Consider the following 16,483-nt stretch of genomic DNA (forward strand, 5'->3'; position numbering starts at 1 on the left):
ACTCGAACCCATCAACGGGAACGCGCAATTCAGGGACACAAGGGTGGAAGTGCGGGTTTTGGGACAGAGCCTTTGTCTTTCCCCTCTCTCGGAGTTCCGTCAGCCGTCAGACCCCAGTGGGTGGGCCGAAGTCCAGTAACAGAAAGGGTCTGAGAGTCTCCCTGATGGAGCCTGCCGTGCGCACGGTCTTTACTGGATTCTACCAACCCGCTGGAATCCTCAGGCATATTGGTCTCTGGCTTGAAGGACCAAAAATGTCAGGTTTAATCAACCTAAAATATTTATATCATCACAAAAAGAAGAGAAAGACAAGAGAATTAGTTTCTTACTCGCTGCGAGGAGAATGGACAGAGATGTGCTTCAGTTACAAATCTCCTACCGCTCTGAAACACATCTCGCCAAATCCTCTTTTTATTTAAGGTGGTCCCTAGTTACATGAACGTTGCTGCTCTAAAGGGTGGGAAATAAACAGCAGCAACGTGACATAGATCATGCACATCATTAACTTGTACAAACACACTTGCATTGTCTCCATAATCTTAAGATATGTGCGACCCTTGCTCAGCACGATCAGCTGTTATCCTTGTGATGAGTCCCCAACTGTGATTGCATCATCCCTCTTTCACCTTTACTCCTTGCCTGCAAAAGAACTCATCACATGTTTGCTTACAGCATGAAAGGTTATAAAGGTCAAATAGCAAAGGTAATAAAGAGGAAATGTAAGATAAATCTATATACAATTATTCCAACAACAATGACTATCTTTTCTATAGTTTTAGAAATGCATCTGATGCAACAAACATGGATAGGCAAAAGTTATTCTGACGCCCCATAAGGATGTTTGGAACAACAATCTGATGAATCTGACAGATTTTGTATTTGACTTTATATTGACTTATGGGAGAAATTGTGTTTCTTTGTATGTTGAAACCGGATACAGTGGTTGTGTTTGGTATTAGAATTTAAGAACCATCCGTAAGGTATCAGTTCAGGTCTTACAGCAGATAGTGGTTACAACAGTTTGTGTAACAGGGTATGAGGATCAAATACAAGGTAAGGACACCCATGAACTGTACATTATAAGCTGTTCAATAATTCTCTTCGGCTGAAGCATCTACTACATTTGCCTTTTTCAGGTGATAAGTATTTTTTTACATGAAATAAAAATGTACATTTAGGCAAACCGATGGCTATGAATGAATCTGCTGGACATATCCACTGCATGTCACAGAAACCGCTGAAATAAAACAGATATGTAATAATGTTTGGGACCCTGCATCCTTTGAAACAGGCAAGCCGTGGGTTTGGAATGCGGCTTTGGTTATTAGCTTGTTACAGATGTGCACGTGACTTAGGCTTTAACGTACATAATAAGACGACACAAGACTGGTAAAGTAAGGTGCACAGCAGATCTGTGCTAATGGATTAGGTGCCAAGTGCAGGAGAATGCTCGCCTGATTGATGCTTATGTGTAAATGTCAGATCTCCCTAGAAACATTTCCCCAAAAAGTGTATTTATATTTACTGCGCACATATGAACATATGATGATGCATTGTACACGTGTGGGGTTTCAAGAGCCAAAGCAGACATTCGGATGTAACAACTAAATCTAAAAAAGGCACAATGGTATCTTATTAATGTGAAGGCACAGCTCAAGAGTTTTTACATAGATTACTAATTCTTTAAGAAAAACTTTAGTGATTTCATTTAAAAACATCAAGTTCAGATGTGTTGGACAGAGCTCAGGTTTCCCTTATAAAAACATCTTTGGTTGGCTCCATCCTGGTAAACACACTTGTAGATTCATACTTCATTGTTATTACTGTATATCATCGCTAAAGCAACAGCTGACAAGCAGAGAGAACAGCACATATATAATTGAAAAAAGAAATATAAAACACATATATAATATTACAACATATGCAGTATGGATAAGCACTGATATAGTTAAAGTAGACTTGAGGGTGTGTCCTCCTGTGGCGGATGGACGAGGTTCTGCTCTACTCCATGATGGCAGGACTGAAAACTCCACGACCCTGAGTGGAGCCTCTGTGGCTCTGCTGAACGGACAGAAGACAAGTCAGTAAAGGAGCACAGCATCAAATTCTATAAAAAAAACCATGGGGATGAGAGTGGGACTGAGCATTAAAGCAGCAAAAAAGGATGGCAAAAAGTAAGAAATCATCACTATTGGATGGTTTTTAGTTGCTTCTTTTACAGTGGAGCAAAGCAAAGACCAGGATTATTTCACAAAACTATTATTCAATTCAATTCAAAAATACTTTATTAATCCCAAAGGGAAATTAAATGTTGTTGTAGCTCATATTATGAAGGTTTCTTCAAAGAGACATTGTAGATGCTGATGGCTGTGGGCAGGAAGGATCTCCTGTAGCGCTCCGTCTTACAGCAGATCCGAAGAAGCCTCTGACTGAAGACACTCTGTTGTTGTAGGACAGTCTCATGAAGAGGATGCTCAGGGTTCTCCATAATGTTCTTCATTTTATGAAGAATCGGTCTTTCCACAATGATCTCCAGAGGTTCCAGAGGAGTCCCCAGAACAGATCCAGCCTTTTTTATCAGCTTGTTGAGCTTTTTTAAGTCCCTGGCTCTGATGCTGCTTCCCCAGCAGATGATGGTAGAAGAGATCAGACTCTCCACAACAGACTTATAGAAGATCTGCAGCATCTTGCTGCAAACACCAAAGGACCTAAGCTTCCTCAAGAAGTACAGTCTGCTCTGTTCCTTCTTGTAGATGGCTTCACAGTTGCATCTCCACTCTAGTCTGTTGTCCAGGTGAACACTGAGGTATTTATACTCCTCCACCACCTCCACTTCTTCTCCCAAGATGGAAATAAATATTAGGAAAAATCCTCCAAGCTGCACAGCATACGATACCGGAGAGGACAGTCGTCCAAAAAAAATCAACTGTATCCAACAGAGCTATTCCAACTGGAGGAGGAAACATCATTGTTTGGGGATACTTTTCTGTAAAACGGACAGGATGACTGCACCGTACTGAGGAGAGAATGGATGGGGCCATCTATCAGGAGATCTTAGCCAACAACCTCCTTCCCTCAGTGAGGGCATTGAAGATGGCTCGTGGCTGTGTCTTCCAGTATGACAATGACTCGAACCACACAGCCAGGGCAGCTAAGGAGTGGCTCCGTAAGAAGCATCTCAAGATCCTGGAGTGTCCTAGCCAGACTCCAGACCTGAACCCAATCGAAAATCTTTGGAGGGAGCTGAAAGTCTGTATTGCCCAGCGACAGACCAGAAACCTGAAGGATCTGGAGAAGATCTGTTTGGACCAGTGGTTCAAAGTCCCTGCTGCAGTGTGTGTGAACCTTGTCAAGAACTACAGGAAACATCTGATATCTGTAATTGCAAACAAAGGTTTCTGTACCAAATATTAAGTTTGGTTTTTCTGATGTCTCAAATATTTATGTCATGAAATAAAATGCAAATTAATTACCTAAAAAAATCACACAATGTGATTTTCTGGATTTTTGTTTTAGATTCCGTCACTCACAGTTCAAGAGTACCTGTAATAAAAGTTAAAGCCTTCTGCAAGTGGGTGAACCTGCAAAATCGGCACTTTATTGGTCCCCACTGTATGTCAGTGGTCACACTGCCCTACCTGATCAGTATAGGTGTAACTCAGAACCTAAACTCAGATTTCTGGGAGATAAAGGACTGACATAAGCAATCATTTTGTTCTGTGTGCCATCTCCTTCTGGAGCCCATATTGGGCTGATGTTTGTGTGTTTGAGGCTGTTCACCTGTCTCTCTGTTGCTGTCAAGGTAGTGCTGCATGTTGCAGGAGTCCTGTGCAGCGCCCATACTTGGGGCCACAGTCAGAGGCCTGATGGGGGCGAGCTCCTGGTTGATGGCTGATGTGCCAACTGGAAGCTCACTGCTGCTCCACTGGATGCTGCTGAAACCTTGGCGAGGAATCTGATCCAAAGACACACTGGCCTCACTGAGGTCTGAAGGTCCACAGTGAGACAGAATGTTTACTCCTGTTAGATGGGAGGAGAAGGTCTGCTCAAACATGCAGCTGCTGTGAGGGGCTGTCTGGCTGCCTGCCAGTCCCCCCTGCTCTATGTGGTTCAGTCTGGTGACACTGCTTGGACAAAAGCCAGCTCTTGGGAATGTTTGGTTCCCTGAATTTTGGCTCTGGAATGTGCACGTCATGTCATGCCCATTCTGCACGATGCCAGCATGTGGCAGCTTCTGCTGCTGGCTCTGAGGCCACTGCTGAAGAGGAGCATTGTGGTTTTTAAATATCATGCTGTTCTGCAGGAACTCTGGATGATGTCCACCAGGAACTGTGGAGGTGTTTGAGGAAGTGAACTTGTTATAGGGAATCGTGGGCGGCAGAATGTTTTGTACCGCAGATGCTGTGTTGCTCATTTGCTGAGCAGAACTTTGTGGCATCTGCCCAGCTTCTGTTAGTCCAGGTACCTCCAGACTGTTTTGTGGCTGCAGAAGCTTCTTCGGCTGCTGGGCCAGAACAGAACCACCCTGAGAGCAGCTTGCTTGCCTGATGGATACCTGTTGGCAAGACTGAAGAGCAGGGAAGGCATCATTCACTGAGATATTTGGTACAGTGAGCTGTGGGAGCTCAATAGATGGGATGAAAATGTCATCCAGCTGCAGCTGCTGAAGAGGTGGCAGACTGCTGTCACTGTGAAGAGGGTCCTGGTGGGCGAATTTCTGGTTCCTGTTGCCAATCGGAGCAGACTGGGCCAGGCTTTGCCCAGGAATCGCCGCTCTGTTGACTGTTTCTTCATGGTGCGCGTAGAGGCCGTTCACTGGGGAGTAAGAACAATCAGGACTCTGAGTCAGAAACAGCTGCGGCTCACACAGTTCAGAGGATGAGAAGTTGTTAACTTCTTTCAGGCAACTGAAGGTGAGGTTGTTCAGGCACTCCTCTCCCCTCTCCTTGAACACAGAGTCAATAAAGTCTATTATCTCATCAGTGATGAAGTTGTCCAGGTCCAACCGAGCACTTCCTGGTGGATCCTCTTCCTGGTGTAATCTCTTAAAGCAATTTTCCCACTCCATCAGCTCAACATCATCTATCTCCACATTTCCCAAAACATCTTCAAAGTCTCCGCTTTGTGTCAGTTTCTCCAGGGTGTCGATCACAGCTATCACTGACTGACTGGCCTCCCCCTTCACCAGCAAAGGGTCAGCTATTGTGGACTTGTTCTCCTGCCACTCATCGCTGGCCACACTGACCAAAGCGTGGCTATCCATAAACACCTGGTCCACAGGTAGGGTATCCACTGTCTGGGTGTAGATGGTTTCATCCTGTCTCAGGAAGCAGTCCAGCAAAGAGGCAGGGGCCATGTCCTTCTTGGTGTCCTTGCTGTCAAACATTTTGTCAAACTGAAAGTGGAAGAGATCCATGGTGGGGCCTGTGTTGTAGAGGATGGCCTCTCCAGTGGCACGGCTGAAGGGCAGCTGACATCGTCGCTGCCGCAGATACTCCTCTCCTTCAGCGTTGCTGAAACAGAGAAGGCGGTACACATTGCATCACCCATATAATGAAACACTCGTGCAGCCTGTTTGGACTTGGTTCTATCTGATTTTAGAATTCTGCCTGCTGCTGATATATCCAACCACTCACGTCAAAGCTTTCTGGTATGCAATGATGAACTCAGGTCTTCCTCCTTTGTAGATGAGCTTAGCGTTGGAGTTCACCCACACCCAGCCATTAGACTTACTGAGAAGTCTGAACACAGTCAGACCGCTCTCTCCTGTTTTAATCACTGTCACATTACAACAAACAAAGAGACTTAAATAATGAAAATTGGTTTTGCAAATATTCAAATATGGTAAATAATGTGAGACAATTATTCAAAAAAGACAGCTCCTACAGTTACTCCAACATTTGATCAAATAAAGCACAAAATGCAAATAAGCCCCCTGAGTAGAAACTCTACAGAGTCACCTTTCACTGCAGGTACAGCTGCCAGTCTTTCAGGGTGTGTCTCTACTATCTTTGCCATCACTAAGCTGAGCTCCAAAACTTTCAGCTTTGAGATTGAGATTGTTGCCCATTCTAGGTCAAGCTCAGAAATTTTCAGATTTTGCCAAAGATACCATGTGGATTTAGGGCAGGACTTTAACTGGGACATTCTGACACATAAATATGCTTTGGTCAAAACCATTGTATGCTGACTGTATGTTTAATATCGTTGGCTTGCTGGAAGGTGAACCTTCATTCAGTCTCAGATCTTTTACAGCCTTTAACAGAATTTTTCTTCCATGATTGTCCTGCATTTAGCTCCATATGTCATCTGATCAGTTGTGACCCTCTTCCCTGTCCCTGCTGAAGAAAAACATTCACACAGCATGACACAGCCACCACCATGTTTCATTGTAGTGGTGTGCTGGTTAGGGTGATGTCCACAGCACCATTTCCCACATATATGCTGTATCCCCTACCTTGCATCAAGCAGACTGCAAACATGACTTTGTATGTCGTTCTTTTGACACGGTGGTTGTTGTTACCACTCTTCCATAAAGGCCAGATTTGTGGAGTAAACAACTAATAGACAGATTCTCCGATCTAGGTTGTGGATCTCTGCAGCTCCTCCAGTGTTACCATGTGCTTCTTGGCTGCTTCTCTTTTTAATGCTTTAGATAAACAACAATGTTTTGGTGGGTTTGCAACTGTGCCATACTCTTTCTATTTTCAGATGAACTGACCTGTGCTATGTTGCTATAACATGTTGAAAGATTGACATATGACCTAACCTGCTTTAAAACACTGTAATGCAAAGAACACACGTGAGAGGAAAACATACTGCGGATGTGGTTGTCAGCACAGTACATCATATCAGCAGCATGGATGAATTGGTAGCCTGAGCCCTTCATGCACAGTTCAGTCTCACAGTAACCCAGAATGATCTTCCCCCTGGAGATACAGCCAAGAAAAGTCATGTTAGCCCTGTTGGATCAGATGTTTTCAACTGCTCTCCATGCCTAACCAACCTTTCACTGTCAGCACAGGAATTAAAGGGACCGTACCTTACATCATCTGAACTTCAGTTTATTTTCTAATTGAATCTAACTTTGTTTTTGTCTCTTCAGACTCTACTGTGCTTCCAGGAACTTTTTCAGTGTTTTGTTATCAAAAGTAAATACAAAATATCTGATCTGAAGTTATGCAGGACCTGCTATCGACGCCTGTGGGTGTAAAATCCAGCTTGTGCCTTGTTTGGAAGAGGAGCATTTTGGCTCTGATCTCCACGATGGATGGAGGCTGAACGGGCATAGCAATGGCAAACAGAGCCAGCTGGACCTTTTTACAAGTCTCACTGTCCCTGGAAACGTTTTGAGCCTGGAGGTACTTTAGTCGCCCGTGGAACTTCAGGGCCTGTTTTCAAAAAACATTTAATTTACATGATGATTTTAGATTTTTTTTGTAAATTCCCAAATTAGGATTTGACAAACCAGGAAGCCGGAGGAGTTGTCCAAGAGACATCGGAAGCGACACACAAAGCTTCTCTCCAGGAAGGATGAGTTATCAGGAGGGAGCTGCTCAGGATTGTACATCATTACAGTACCGCAGCTCTGCGAGACTGAGAAGGCAACAAACAAGGAGACAAGGCACATAAAGTAATGGGTTCAGCTCAAAGATTAGGAATCACACTTCATATTTTGGGTAGTGCAGATAACAAGACAACAATGCAACCTTTAAAACACAGTATTCTGCCACTACAACATGCACAGTGTGTACTGTACATTCAGAGGCAAGTATGGGACTCTTTAGATAGACAACAAATAAATCAGGAAATTATTCTTAAGTCAGATGTTTCAAACAGTTCATGCACATTTTGTGGGTCATTGTAAAAACCACTTACAGTCTGCATCTGAGGCAACTGGAGGAGGGTTTAAAGCAAAATGGAGCTGCTCTCTGAACATGGCTCGATCATCAGTGTGGATGAGCTCAAACACACTCTGGTGGACCACATCTGACTGTGGGGAGAGAGGACAACAGCGATCATCAACAGCTTAACTTCATCATCATCAATTCAGTACTGAAACAAGACAGAGTTAAAGTAAGGTCAGAAAGACCCAAACACTTTCAATTCTGGATTAATATGAATGGCAATGGTCTTATTTTTTGATTCATTTTTAAATTCTGGCCTTAACTTTCAGGACCCTGCATGGTCAAGTTCCTCCTGAATAGTTAAGGCCATGTACTCCAACTTAAGCCCTCAGGTCCTCAAACCACAATCTACCCATAGTCCCAAGGACCAGGTATAAAACTTTTCAGACTGCAGCACCTCGACTGTGGAAAATCAGCTGCTATTCTTATTCAATTAGGCTTTTCCTTAACATCTGTTTTTCAATTATGATATTAGTTTTCAATTTCAATTATATTTATATGATACAATTTTTTTTATATTTCATTATATTAATTTAAATCATGTTTTAACTGCATTCATTTTTGCTATTTCTTTGTGCAGCAGTTAGTGATTTTTGTTTGTGAGGCGTGCTTTCTAAATATGAGTCACTCACTGAATGATTCTGGTTTCACAGCGACCTTTACTGATGATGTGTGACACAAGCAGGCTTGTCTGTTTTTACCAGCCACACTGGACAGGAAGGCTGATGTCTCACCTGCTGGAAGCCCAGGTAATCTTTGATCGTAGGAGACGCGTAGAACACCATTCCTTCAGATGTGACCACCAACACAAAGCCGTTCAGCGCCTGCACAGGGAACACAGAACCATGATGTGGATGAACAGAACCTCCACATGTAAAGTAATTTGGTCCTGATACAGGGACACTTAGCAGAACTAACAACTGTTATGTTAGTAACATATGTTTGAGGAGTAAAATCATTGGGTGTATAACTGGCTTTGAAACCCAATATACAATAAAAAAAATATAAATGAGTTTAACAATCATATGAATGTAAATCTATACAACAGTTCATGCAGTACTGTTGGATTGGCTTCCTGCTGGTCAAAGAGAAACCAATCCAGCTGGCTGTTTATATACTAACAGCTGCTGCTGCTATAGTTGCACATTACTGCTTCTTGTTATGAACAAAACATGTGTTTACACATGGCTGATAGGTGAGTGTGCTACTTGATGAGTAGGCTCTGTTTAAAAGCAGAAAACCTACAGAAACCTGTGCAGAGACAAGCAAACTCACCCTGTTGGAACTATCTGCCGAATAAGACATGGGCTACATCACCACAGTTTCACTAAAACCCTGATTTTTAAAATGAGGGGGATTCTAATACCAGGGGGTACCATGTAATTCAGAGACTATACTTACCAAATGTGTTTTTTATTAGCAATAAATTGCTAAGTTAAAATTGATTAATCTGGGCTTTTTGGCATGCTTGACAATATGCTTTAGGTCATCCTAGGCGCAGCTGCAAGATGAAAGCTGCTGATGCAGAATCAACTAGAAAAAGTCCTTAAACCCAGCACTCGTCGGATAAATATAGAGGTGGTGTAAAAACATTCAGGACAGGTTGAGGTGCAAACACACCCTCCATTTCTGCTACCTGTATGACCCCTTCTCTTTTCCAATGGTTATAATCAGTCTGACAGAGAGAGGTATCCCAATCCTTGTGGTTTTTAGTATAACAATGACCATCAGTGGGACCCTTTGTGAGGTTCCTTGAGACGACATTGTTGTAAATAAGTGCCGTTTCATTAAATAATCTGAACTGAAACTATCTGTGTAGTTATGCTGCTATAGGCTTAGGCTGCTGGAGGACATAATGACCACTTTCACCCTCTTCGCTACATTCTCATACTACTCTCCAATTTTGCATTATTTGCTGTTATTTCAGCTTTTAACTTTGTTCTCTCTTTTCTCTTCCTAGAAGCTACACCTGGCCTGGTTCTGTGTCTACCTGTGACACCTTTCTGGAGAGGGGAATTGTCTGAGCTTCTGCTGGAAACAACTTAATGCTCACCTTCTACAGATGATCCACATAGTCCTGTCTTTTAGTGTTTAACCCTTTCTCTCTCCTAGACATGGCTACTGACTGAGCTTCTACTGTGACTAACTCTATGTGCTCTCTTTCAGACTCTAACCTTGAAAACTGGTTCAGAGTTTATCTGTTCTTTCTTTCTAGATGAAACGACTAAAGGAGCTACATCCATTAACATTTACTTTTCCTTATAGAAAGTACTGGATCAGTGCTTCTTTGTTCTCTTTGTGTCTCTGCTCTGTTCTCTCAAACCCCCAGTCAGTCGTGGCAGATGGCCGCTCACACTGAGCCTGGTTCTGGTTCTGCTGGAGGTTTCTTCCTGTTAAAAGGGAGTTTTTCCTCTCCACTGTCGCTACATGCATGCTCAGTATGAGGGATTGCTGCAAAGTCAACGCCAGTGACTGTCCACTGTCTCTACATGCTTATCCAGGAGGAGTGAATGTTGCAAGTCACTGACTGGATGCAATCTGCTGGGTTTCCTTAGATAGAAAAACTTTTTATCCAATTTGAATAAATAATTGAATCTGACTGAACTGTTCAATGGTTAGGATTAATTGGAATGTATGAACCTGACTGTTGTGAAGAACCTTGAGACGACATGTTTTGTGAATTGGCGCTATACAAATAAAACTGAATTGAATTGAATTCTATGAAAGTGTTAGTGCAGTCTCTCACCTGGAGCAGCAGCTCTCCTTCTGAGAAGCCAAAGGAGTCCATATTCACCCCAGGATACACCTGACTGCATTTAGTGTTCTTTATGGATGCTGAGAAGGTCGTGAAACACAAAAGCAGTAAGCATAAGTGTTCTCCAGCTGATCAAAAGACAAGCTGAATGCACGGTGAAAGTGAAACAAGTTTTTAGTAAAAAGCTTTGGAATTTGACTTCATACAGACAGTAAGGTGAGCCTCAGTTCAGGTTTTAGTGTTAATTAAACATTGGGACAAACATAAATAAAAACATATTACTTATCACAAACATTTGACCTGCACTTCTCCACCTTACAATTGTAAGTATGACCAATAAACTGATAAACTGTAATCCATTGTGTACCTTTCTGAGCTGGCAATGATTTTAGAACCCAAACCATCTAAGAATGCCTTACACTCTGACTTAGGTCCCAACATTTTACATTATGTGTGCTGGAACTGGGGCTTTAAAACAAATCTTCTTTTTGCCCTCTTTATCCCTAATAAACATAAAGGAGAAGTAATCTAAACCAAGACATACAGAGATTGGACAATGAAACTGAAACACCTGGTTTTAGACCACAATAATTTATTAGTATGGTGTAGGGCCTCCTTTTGCGGCCAATACAGCGTCAATAATTCGTCATGGGAATGACATATACAAGTACTGCACAGGATAGTGGCCAGGTCACTACGTGATACTGGTGGAGGAAAACGTTTCCTGACTCGCTCCTCCAAAAGACCCCAAAGTGGCTCAATAATATTTAGATCTGGTGACTGTGCAGGCCATGGGAGATGTTCAACTTCACTTTCATGTTCATCAAACCAATCTTTCACCAGTCTTGCTGTGTAACCCAGGATACAATGTTTGAACCATTGGATGCACATGGTCCTCAAGAATGGTTTGGTAGTCCTTGGCAGTGACGCGACCATCTAGCACAAGTATTGGGCCAAGGGAATGCCATGATATGGCAGCCAAACCATCACTGATCCACCCCCATGCTTCACTCTGGGCATGCAACAGTCTGGGTGGTACACTTCTTTGGGGCTTCTCCACACCGTAACTCTCTCGGATGTGGGGAAAACAGTAAAGGTGGACTCATCAGAGAACAATACATGTTTCACATTGTCCACAAGATTTGCGCTCCTTGCACCATTGAAACCGACGTTTGGCATTGGCATGAGTGACCAAAGGTTTGGCTATAGCAGCCCGGCCGTGTATATTGACCCTGTGGAGCTCCTGACGGACAGTTCTGGTGGAAACAGGAGAGTTGAGAGTTGAGTTTAATTCTGCCGTGATTTGGGCAGCCGTGGTTTTATGTTTTTTGGATACAATCCGGGTTAGCACCCGAACATCCCTTTCAGACAGCTTCCTCTTGCGTCCACAGTTAATCCTGTTGGATGTGGTTCGTCCTTCTTGGTGGTATGCTGACATTACCCTGGATACCATGGCTCTTGATACATCACAAAGACTTGCTGTCTTGGTCACAGATGCGCCAGCAAGACGTGCACCAACAATTTGTCCTCTTTTGAACTCTGGTATGTCGCCCAAAATGTTGTGTGCATTTCAATATTTTGAGCAAAACTGTGCTCTTACCCTGCTAATTGAACCTTCACACTCTGCTCTTACTGGTGCAATGTGCAATCAATGAAGACTGGTTACCAGGCTGGTCCAATTTAGCCATGAAACCTCCCACACTAAAATGACAGGTGTTTCAGTTTCATTGTTCAACCCCTGTATGTGTCACACTTCAGCAGACTGATGTAGGGTTTCATTAGAGCTGGTCTTCAGTGCACCATTGCCATCTGTTGTACTTAAGACCTTAAGCCTTGGGGACCCATCCATAAACAATCTAATGGGCTTTACTTGATTCAGTTTAGGACATGCTGCACTTTATTAGCCATGTAGTGGTTGTAAAAATTAAGAAGTTTAGATCTAGATTTTAAACCCTAAGCCAGTTTTGAGATGGTATGGTTGCAACAATTGAGAATATATAAGATTCAAGGAGAACCAACATATTATTTGCTACTGCTCTTCCCATAAGACAGAGGGATGAGGCTCTCCACAGTTGCTTTAAGAAATGGAATATGGTTTATCATGTTACGTCATGCACCCTGGTAAAAATATTAATGCCCAGGTAGTTGATGTCTCCTGTCTTTGGTGAGATATTTCGACTGATCTGTTTGAAATAATTGGATAATTAGATACAAATGTGTTTACCTGTCTCATCCTTGAAACTGTTGCTAGTTAGTTATGAGGAAACGGTGGTATGCTGAATGAATTCTTGCTGTAACATGTATATGTTTTCTGATAGTGTTGCGCTCCTACATATGAAAACCCTGCAGAAACTCTTAGGTGTCAACAAAAACAAAGAAAAGCCAAAGTTGACAAAATAATAATTACTGATCATTTAAAAATGTGTTCTGCATTAAATGTTTTCATGGTTATATGGGCTTTTATTGGCCCTGCTTACAACTGGACCTCATTAATCTTGGAAAAAGTCTGAGGCTAAAACAAATTCCCAGAGTACAGTCAACAGAGAAGCACATTCATTATCTGACAGAGAACAAAGCCATTGTTAACAACTGTTGCCATTATAAAGAAAAGGCAAGAATGATTGATGGCAGCGCTATCAGAGCTTGTTTGAAATGAACTCAGAACCTTCCACTGCATGAAGAACCACTAGTCTAGTGTTTGCCTTGGCGTGTTCTACAGGCAGTTAATAAAATACCTTAAAAGTAAAGTCAAGGTTCATCATTTTTCTCTAGCAGCTCTGCATGCTGCGTCATGTTCACAGTAGTTTTCCTGTTGCTCCCACAAACACACACACACGCACACACTCTCTGGTCCTCCTATAAATCCACTGGTTTGGCAGATTGTTTACATCCCTGTGACCATGTGACCAACTGGTGGTTCTGTTGTTCCCTAGAAAGTCTGGATGTCAGGTTATGAAAGTGGAGCAAAAACAACTAAACAGGCTAGACATAGCTCTGCACAGATCTCTGACAGAAAGAAAACTGATCCGCCAGTATGTGTATCCATGCACATATACATAAAACACACCCTGTCTTTAGGGAGTTTTGTAAATAGTAGCCATTGAGATTGTTTCCCATATCTGGACAACCACTACAGGAAGATCCCAGGATATGGCCTCTCCCTGAGTGGCCGTCTAGCCAGGTCACGCAACTTTTTTAAGGAGCGGAGGGCCCTCAGAGCTCCTCCTCAAACACAATACTGAGAACAAGCTGCACCTCCACAAGTTCGGGTCAACAATAAAAAAAACAAATGCTGCTGCTTTTAAATATTAACAGTCATGTGGGCAGATTATTAGTTTAAACTGCTTCAAACTAACTGTCCACCACTGCTCCTTATTCTGCTCAGGGTTTTCGTGAGCAAGTGAACCTCTATGTGGCGCCATTTGCTTTCTTTCTGCTTTGTGCTCTTCCTCCACAACATTTTCAGTTGCGAGCAGTCTTGTTGCTCATGTTGCTGTTGTGTGCAGAATCGCTGCAGCAGGAGAAAGAGATGGATAATGATACTGTGAGAGCAGATATTCCTCTGTGAAAAAACAAAACACTGCACAGGGATGTGAAGCCAAAGCAGCAGTCATTCCTCTCATTTTCTTTAAACCACCACTGCTTATTCAGACCACAGTGTTACTTTGTCTTATCTCACACTCCCTCAACAGTTTGCCTTAGTTTTGTTACATGAACAACAGCACAGCAGAGGGATAGCGTGATGCTGTGAGACATCCGGGCTTATAAATACCAAATTCTTATTATGACCAGATATTAAATCTCTCCATGTTTTTTACCACAATTTGGGAGAAAAGCGCTTTTAGTTCAGGCTTTAGCATCTGAACTTTTCACCACAGATGGAGAGAGAAACAGCTGCCATCAGCACAATGATCCATCTTATTTGCTTAACAACGTGTCAGGATGGCTGACCACCCATTCTGAATTGAAAAAGAAACGAGTTCATGTTTTCTACACTGACTAAACCAGAGGGAGTCACTACTGCAACTCATGCAAACACCAACATCTGTGTTTGTTTAAAACTATGACTAAGACAAAGGTGATTTTAATCCTCAGAAACCCGAGAACCTCAGAACAACAGGTAGTTTAAGCTCTTAATTACAAAAAACATGTCCAAAACAAAACCATGATACAGGCTGCAGATCTTCCTGCAAGACCCTCTGACTCCATCAGCTTTCAGTGTAAACCGACACCAACAGAGGCCCTTTTTCAGCACCAAACTGTAACTTCCTGTTTTACAAAACAGCTCTTTGTGCGATTGATAAAATTGCAGAGCAGATTTCTGATGCAGAAAATCATCTCTGCTGCTCAGAGCAGAGAAGGAAGATGCAGTTCAAGCACTCAACAATCACAAACAGGCAGACGTCATTTAGCCTGTGCAGTAAACCTCTGTTGAAGAAACTGATGCTATAAAGGAGCTATACAGAAACAACTAAACCATCCAGTTTTTAATAATATTAACCACAAATGTAAAATATTGGTGCAGAGGGAAGCAATTAAAACTGAGCAGGGACAAAGGAAATGCTGTCATAGGCTGGGAGTCTGCTACATTGAGAGAAGTATAAAGCATGCCAGTGATGCAGAGTGGAATATTATCTTTATTTGAAAATATTTAGTTCCAGTAGATCCTGAGCAGAGATCTCTGTTCTCACACAGATGTGCAGGAAGGGCAGCACTAACAGCCAATAAGAGCTGCTGTAGCAGGTCCTCAAAGCAGACTTCATCCTTCCAATATGACTAACTAATGTTCCTGTCTGCTTTTAGGAACAGAGGAACAGATCACACCAGCTGTTCTCTCACATTAAGTAAAGTAACATGTCTGTTAGGCAGATGACTGCAGGCTACCTGAACAGATAAACAAACTAATTACTCAGCTAATATCAGTTTTTAATACATTTTTTACTCTATAAAACACAAAATGGCAAAAGGTAGAATATTTGCACTTGAAAACTATTAATAAGTTTAGGAGGAGTTATGTTGTGTAGTTTTGCTCAAGTCTATGTATCAAAATCCAAATAATAAATACATTTTATATATAACTTTATTATAACCATAATAATTGACTAGTTATCTTATTTTAAAACTTTACTGGAGGTCATGTGAGATCTGAGCAGTTGCAATAATTGCTGCTTCTTGGCTTTAAATATAGCATATAATAATGTTATACACATGTTTTACTTTATATTTTTGGTTTATTGCCATAACTTTGTATGAAACCTTGAGCAAGTATTTTTGCTATATAAAAGTTATATCGTCTGACTCTCACAGCAGCTCATGTCTAAATGTATATGTATACTACAGTAAAATGAACCTAATGCAGGCTAGTGAAAAGCATATCTGCTCATTGGTAAATGAGTCTGGAAGTTTTGAACAGTAACAGCGAATTTGAGAGGAAATGTAGCGCTGCGGTTTAAAGCTGGACAGACTGAGAATAAACCTTTCAAAGAATGGAAATTTGAAAAAAAAAAAGAGAAAGCATAATTAAATCTGTGTCCCAGTGGTTACTATGGGCTCTCACGATATAGTGAAAGATGAGTCCAGATGAATCCTTACACAATGCTGTCTCTGCTCACATGAGATGATGCTGAGCCAAAAATCAGCCACTGATCTGAATTAAACAACAGCTGCACATGTCTTTCACGCAGTCACACTGATGTCCTCATAGTCTCTGCTCCACTTCTATCATGGGCACAGCAGTTTGTTGGCATGAATCAGATATGGCAATTACTAAATCATATCAAACTGAAGCACATGCTGTGGATTACCTTGGCAACTATGACTG

At 42.1% G+C, this 16,483-nt stretch overlaps 1 protein-coding gene across 3 annotated transcripts in view; it reads right to left on the reverse strand.

Moving 5' to 3' along the window:
- Nucleotides 1-317: 317 nt before the first annotated feature.
- The window catches only part of LOC124871117 (aryl hydrocarbon receptor-like), a 47,718-nt gene continuing 31,552 nt past the window's right edge, over nt 318-16,483 (reverse strand). Inside the window, exons 3-11 of one of the 3 annotated variants that reach the window (XM_047370126.1) lie at nt 10,654-10,742; nt 8,642-8,731; nt 7,879-7,993; nt 7,469-7,596; nt 7,189-7,391; nt 6,820-6,929; nt 5,637-5,778; nt 3,781-5,513; nt 318-2,058 (exon numbers count right to left, since the gene is read on the reverse strand). In XM_047370126.1, coding sequence (XP_047226082.1) covers nt 1,949-2,058; nt 3,781-5,513; nt 5,637-5,778; nt 6,820-6,929; nt 7,189-7,391; nt 7,469-7,596; nt 7,879-7,993; nt 8,642-8,731; nt 10,654-10,742 — 2,720 coding nt within the window. In that variant the 3' untranslated portion in view covers nt 318-1,948. Of the gene's footprint in view, nt 2,062-3,780; nt 5,514-5,636; nt 5,779-6,819; nt 6,930-7,188; nt 7,392-7,468; nt 7,597-7,878; nt 7,994-8,641; nt 8,732-10,653; nt 10,743-16,483 lie in introns of all 3 variants that reach the window. The other 2 variants (XM_047370125.1, XM_047370127.1) reach the window with 2 other exon arrangements.

Source organism: Girardinichthys multiradiatus, chromosome 7 (assembly GCF_021462225.1).
Source record: "Girardinichthys multiradiatus isolate DD_20200921_A chromosome 7, DD_fGirMul_XY1, whole genome shotgun sequence".
Classification (NCBI taxonomy): Eukaryota; Metazoa; Chordata; class Actinopteri; order Cyprinodontiformes; family Goodeidae; genus Girardinichthys; species Girardinichthys multiradiatus.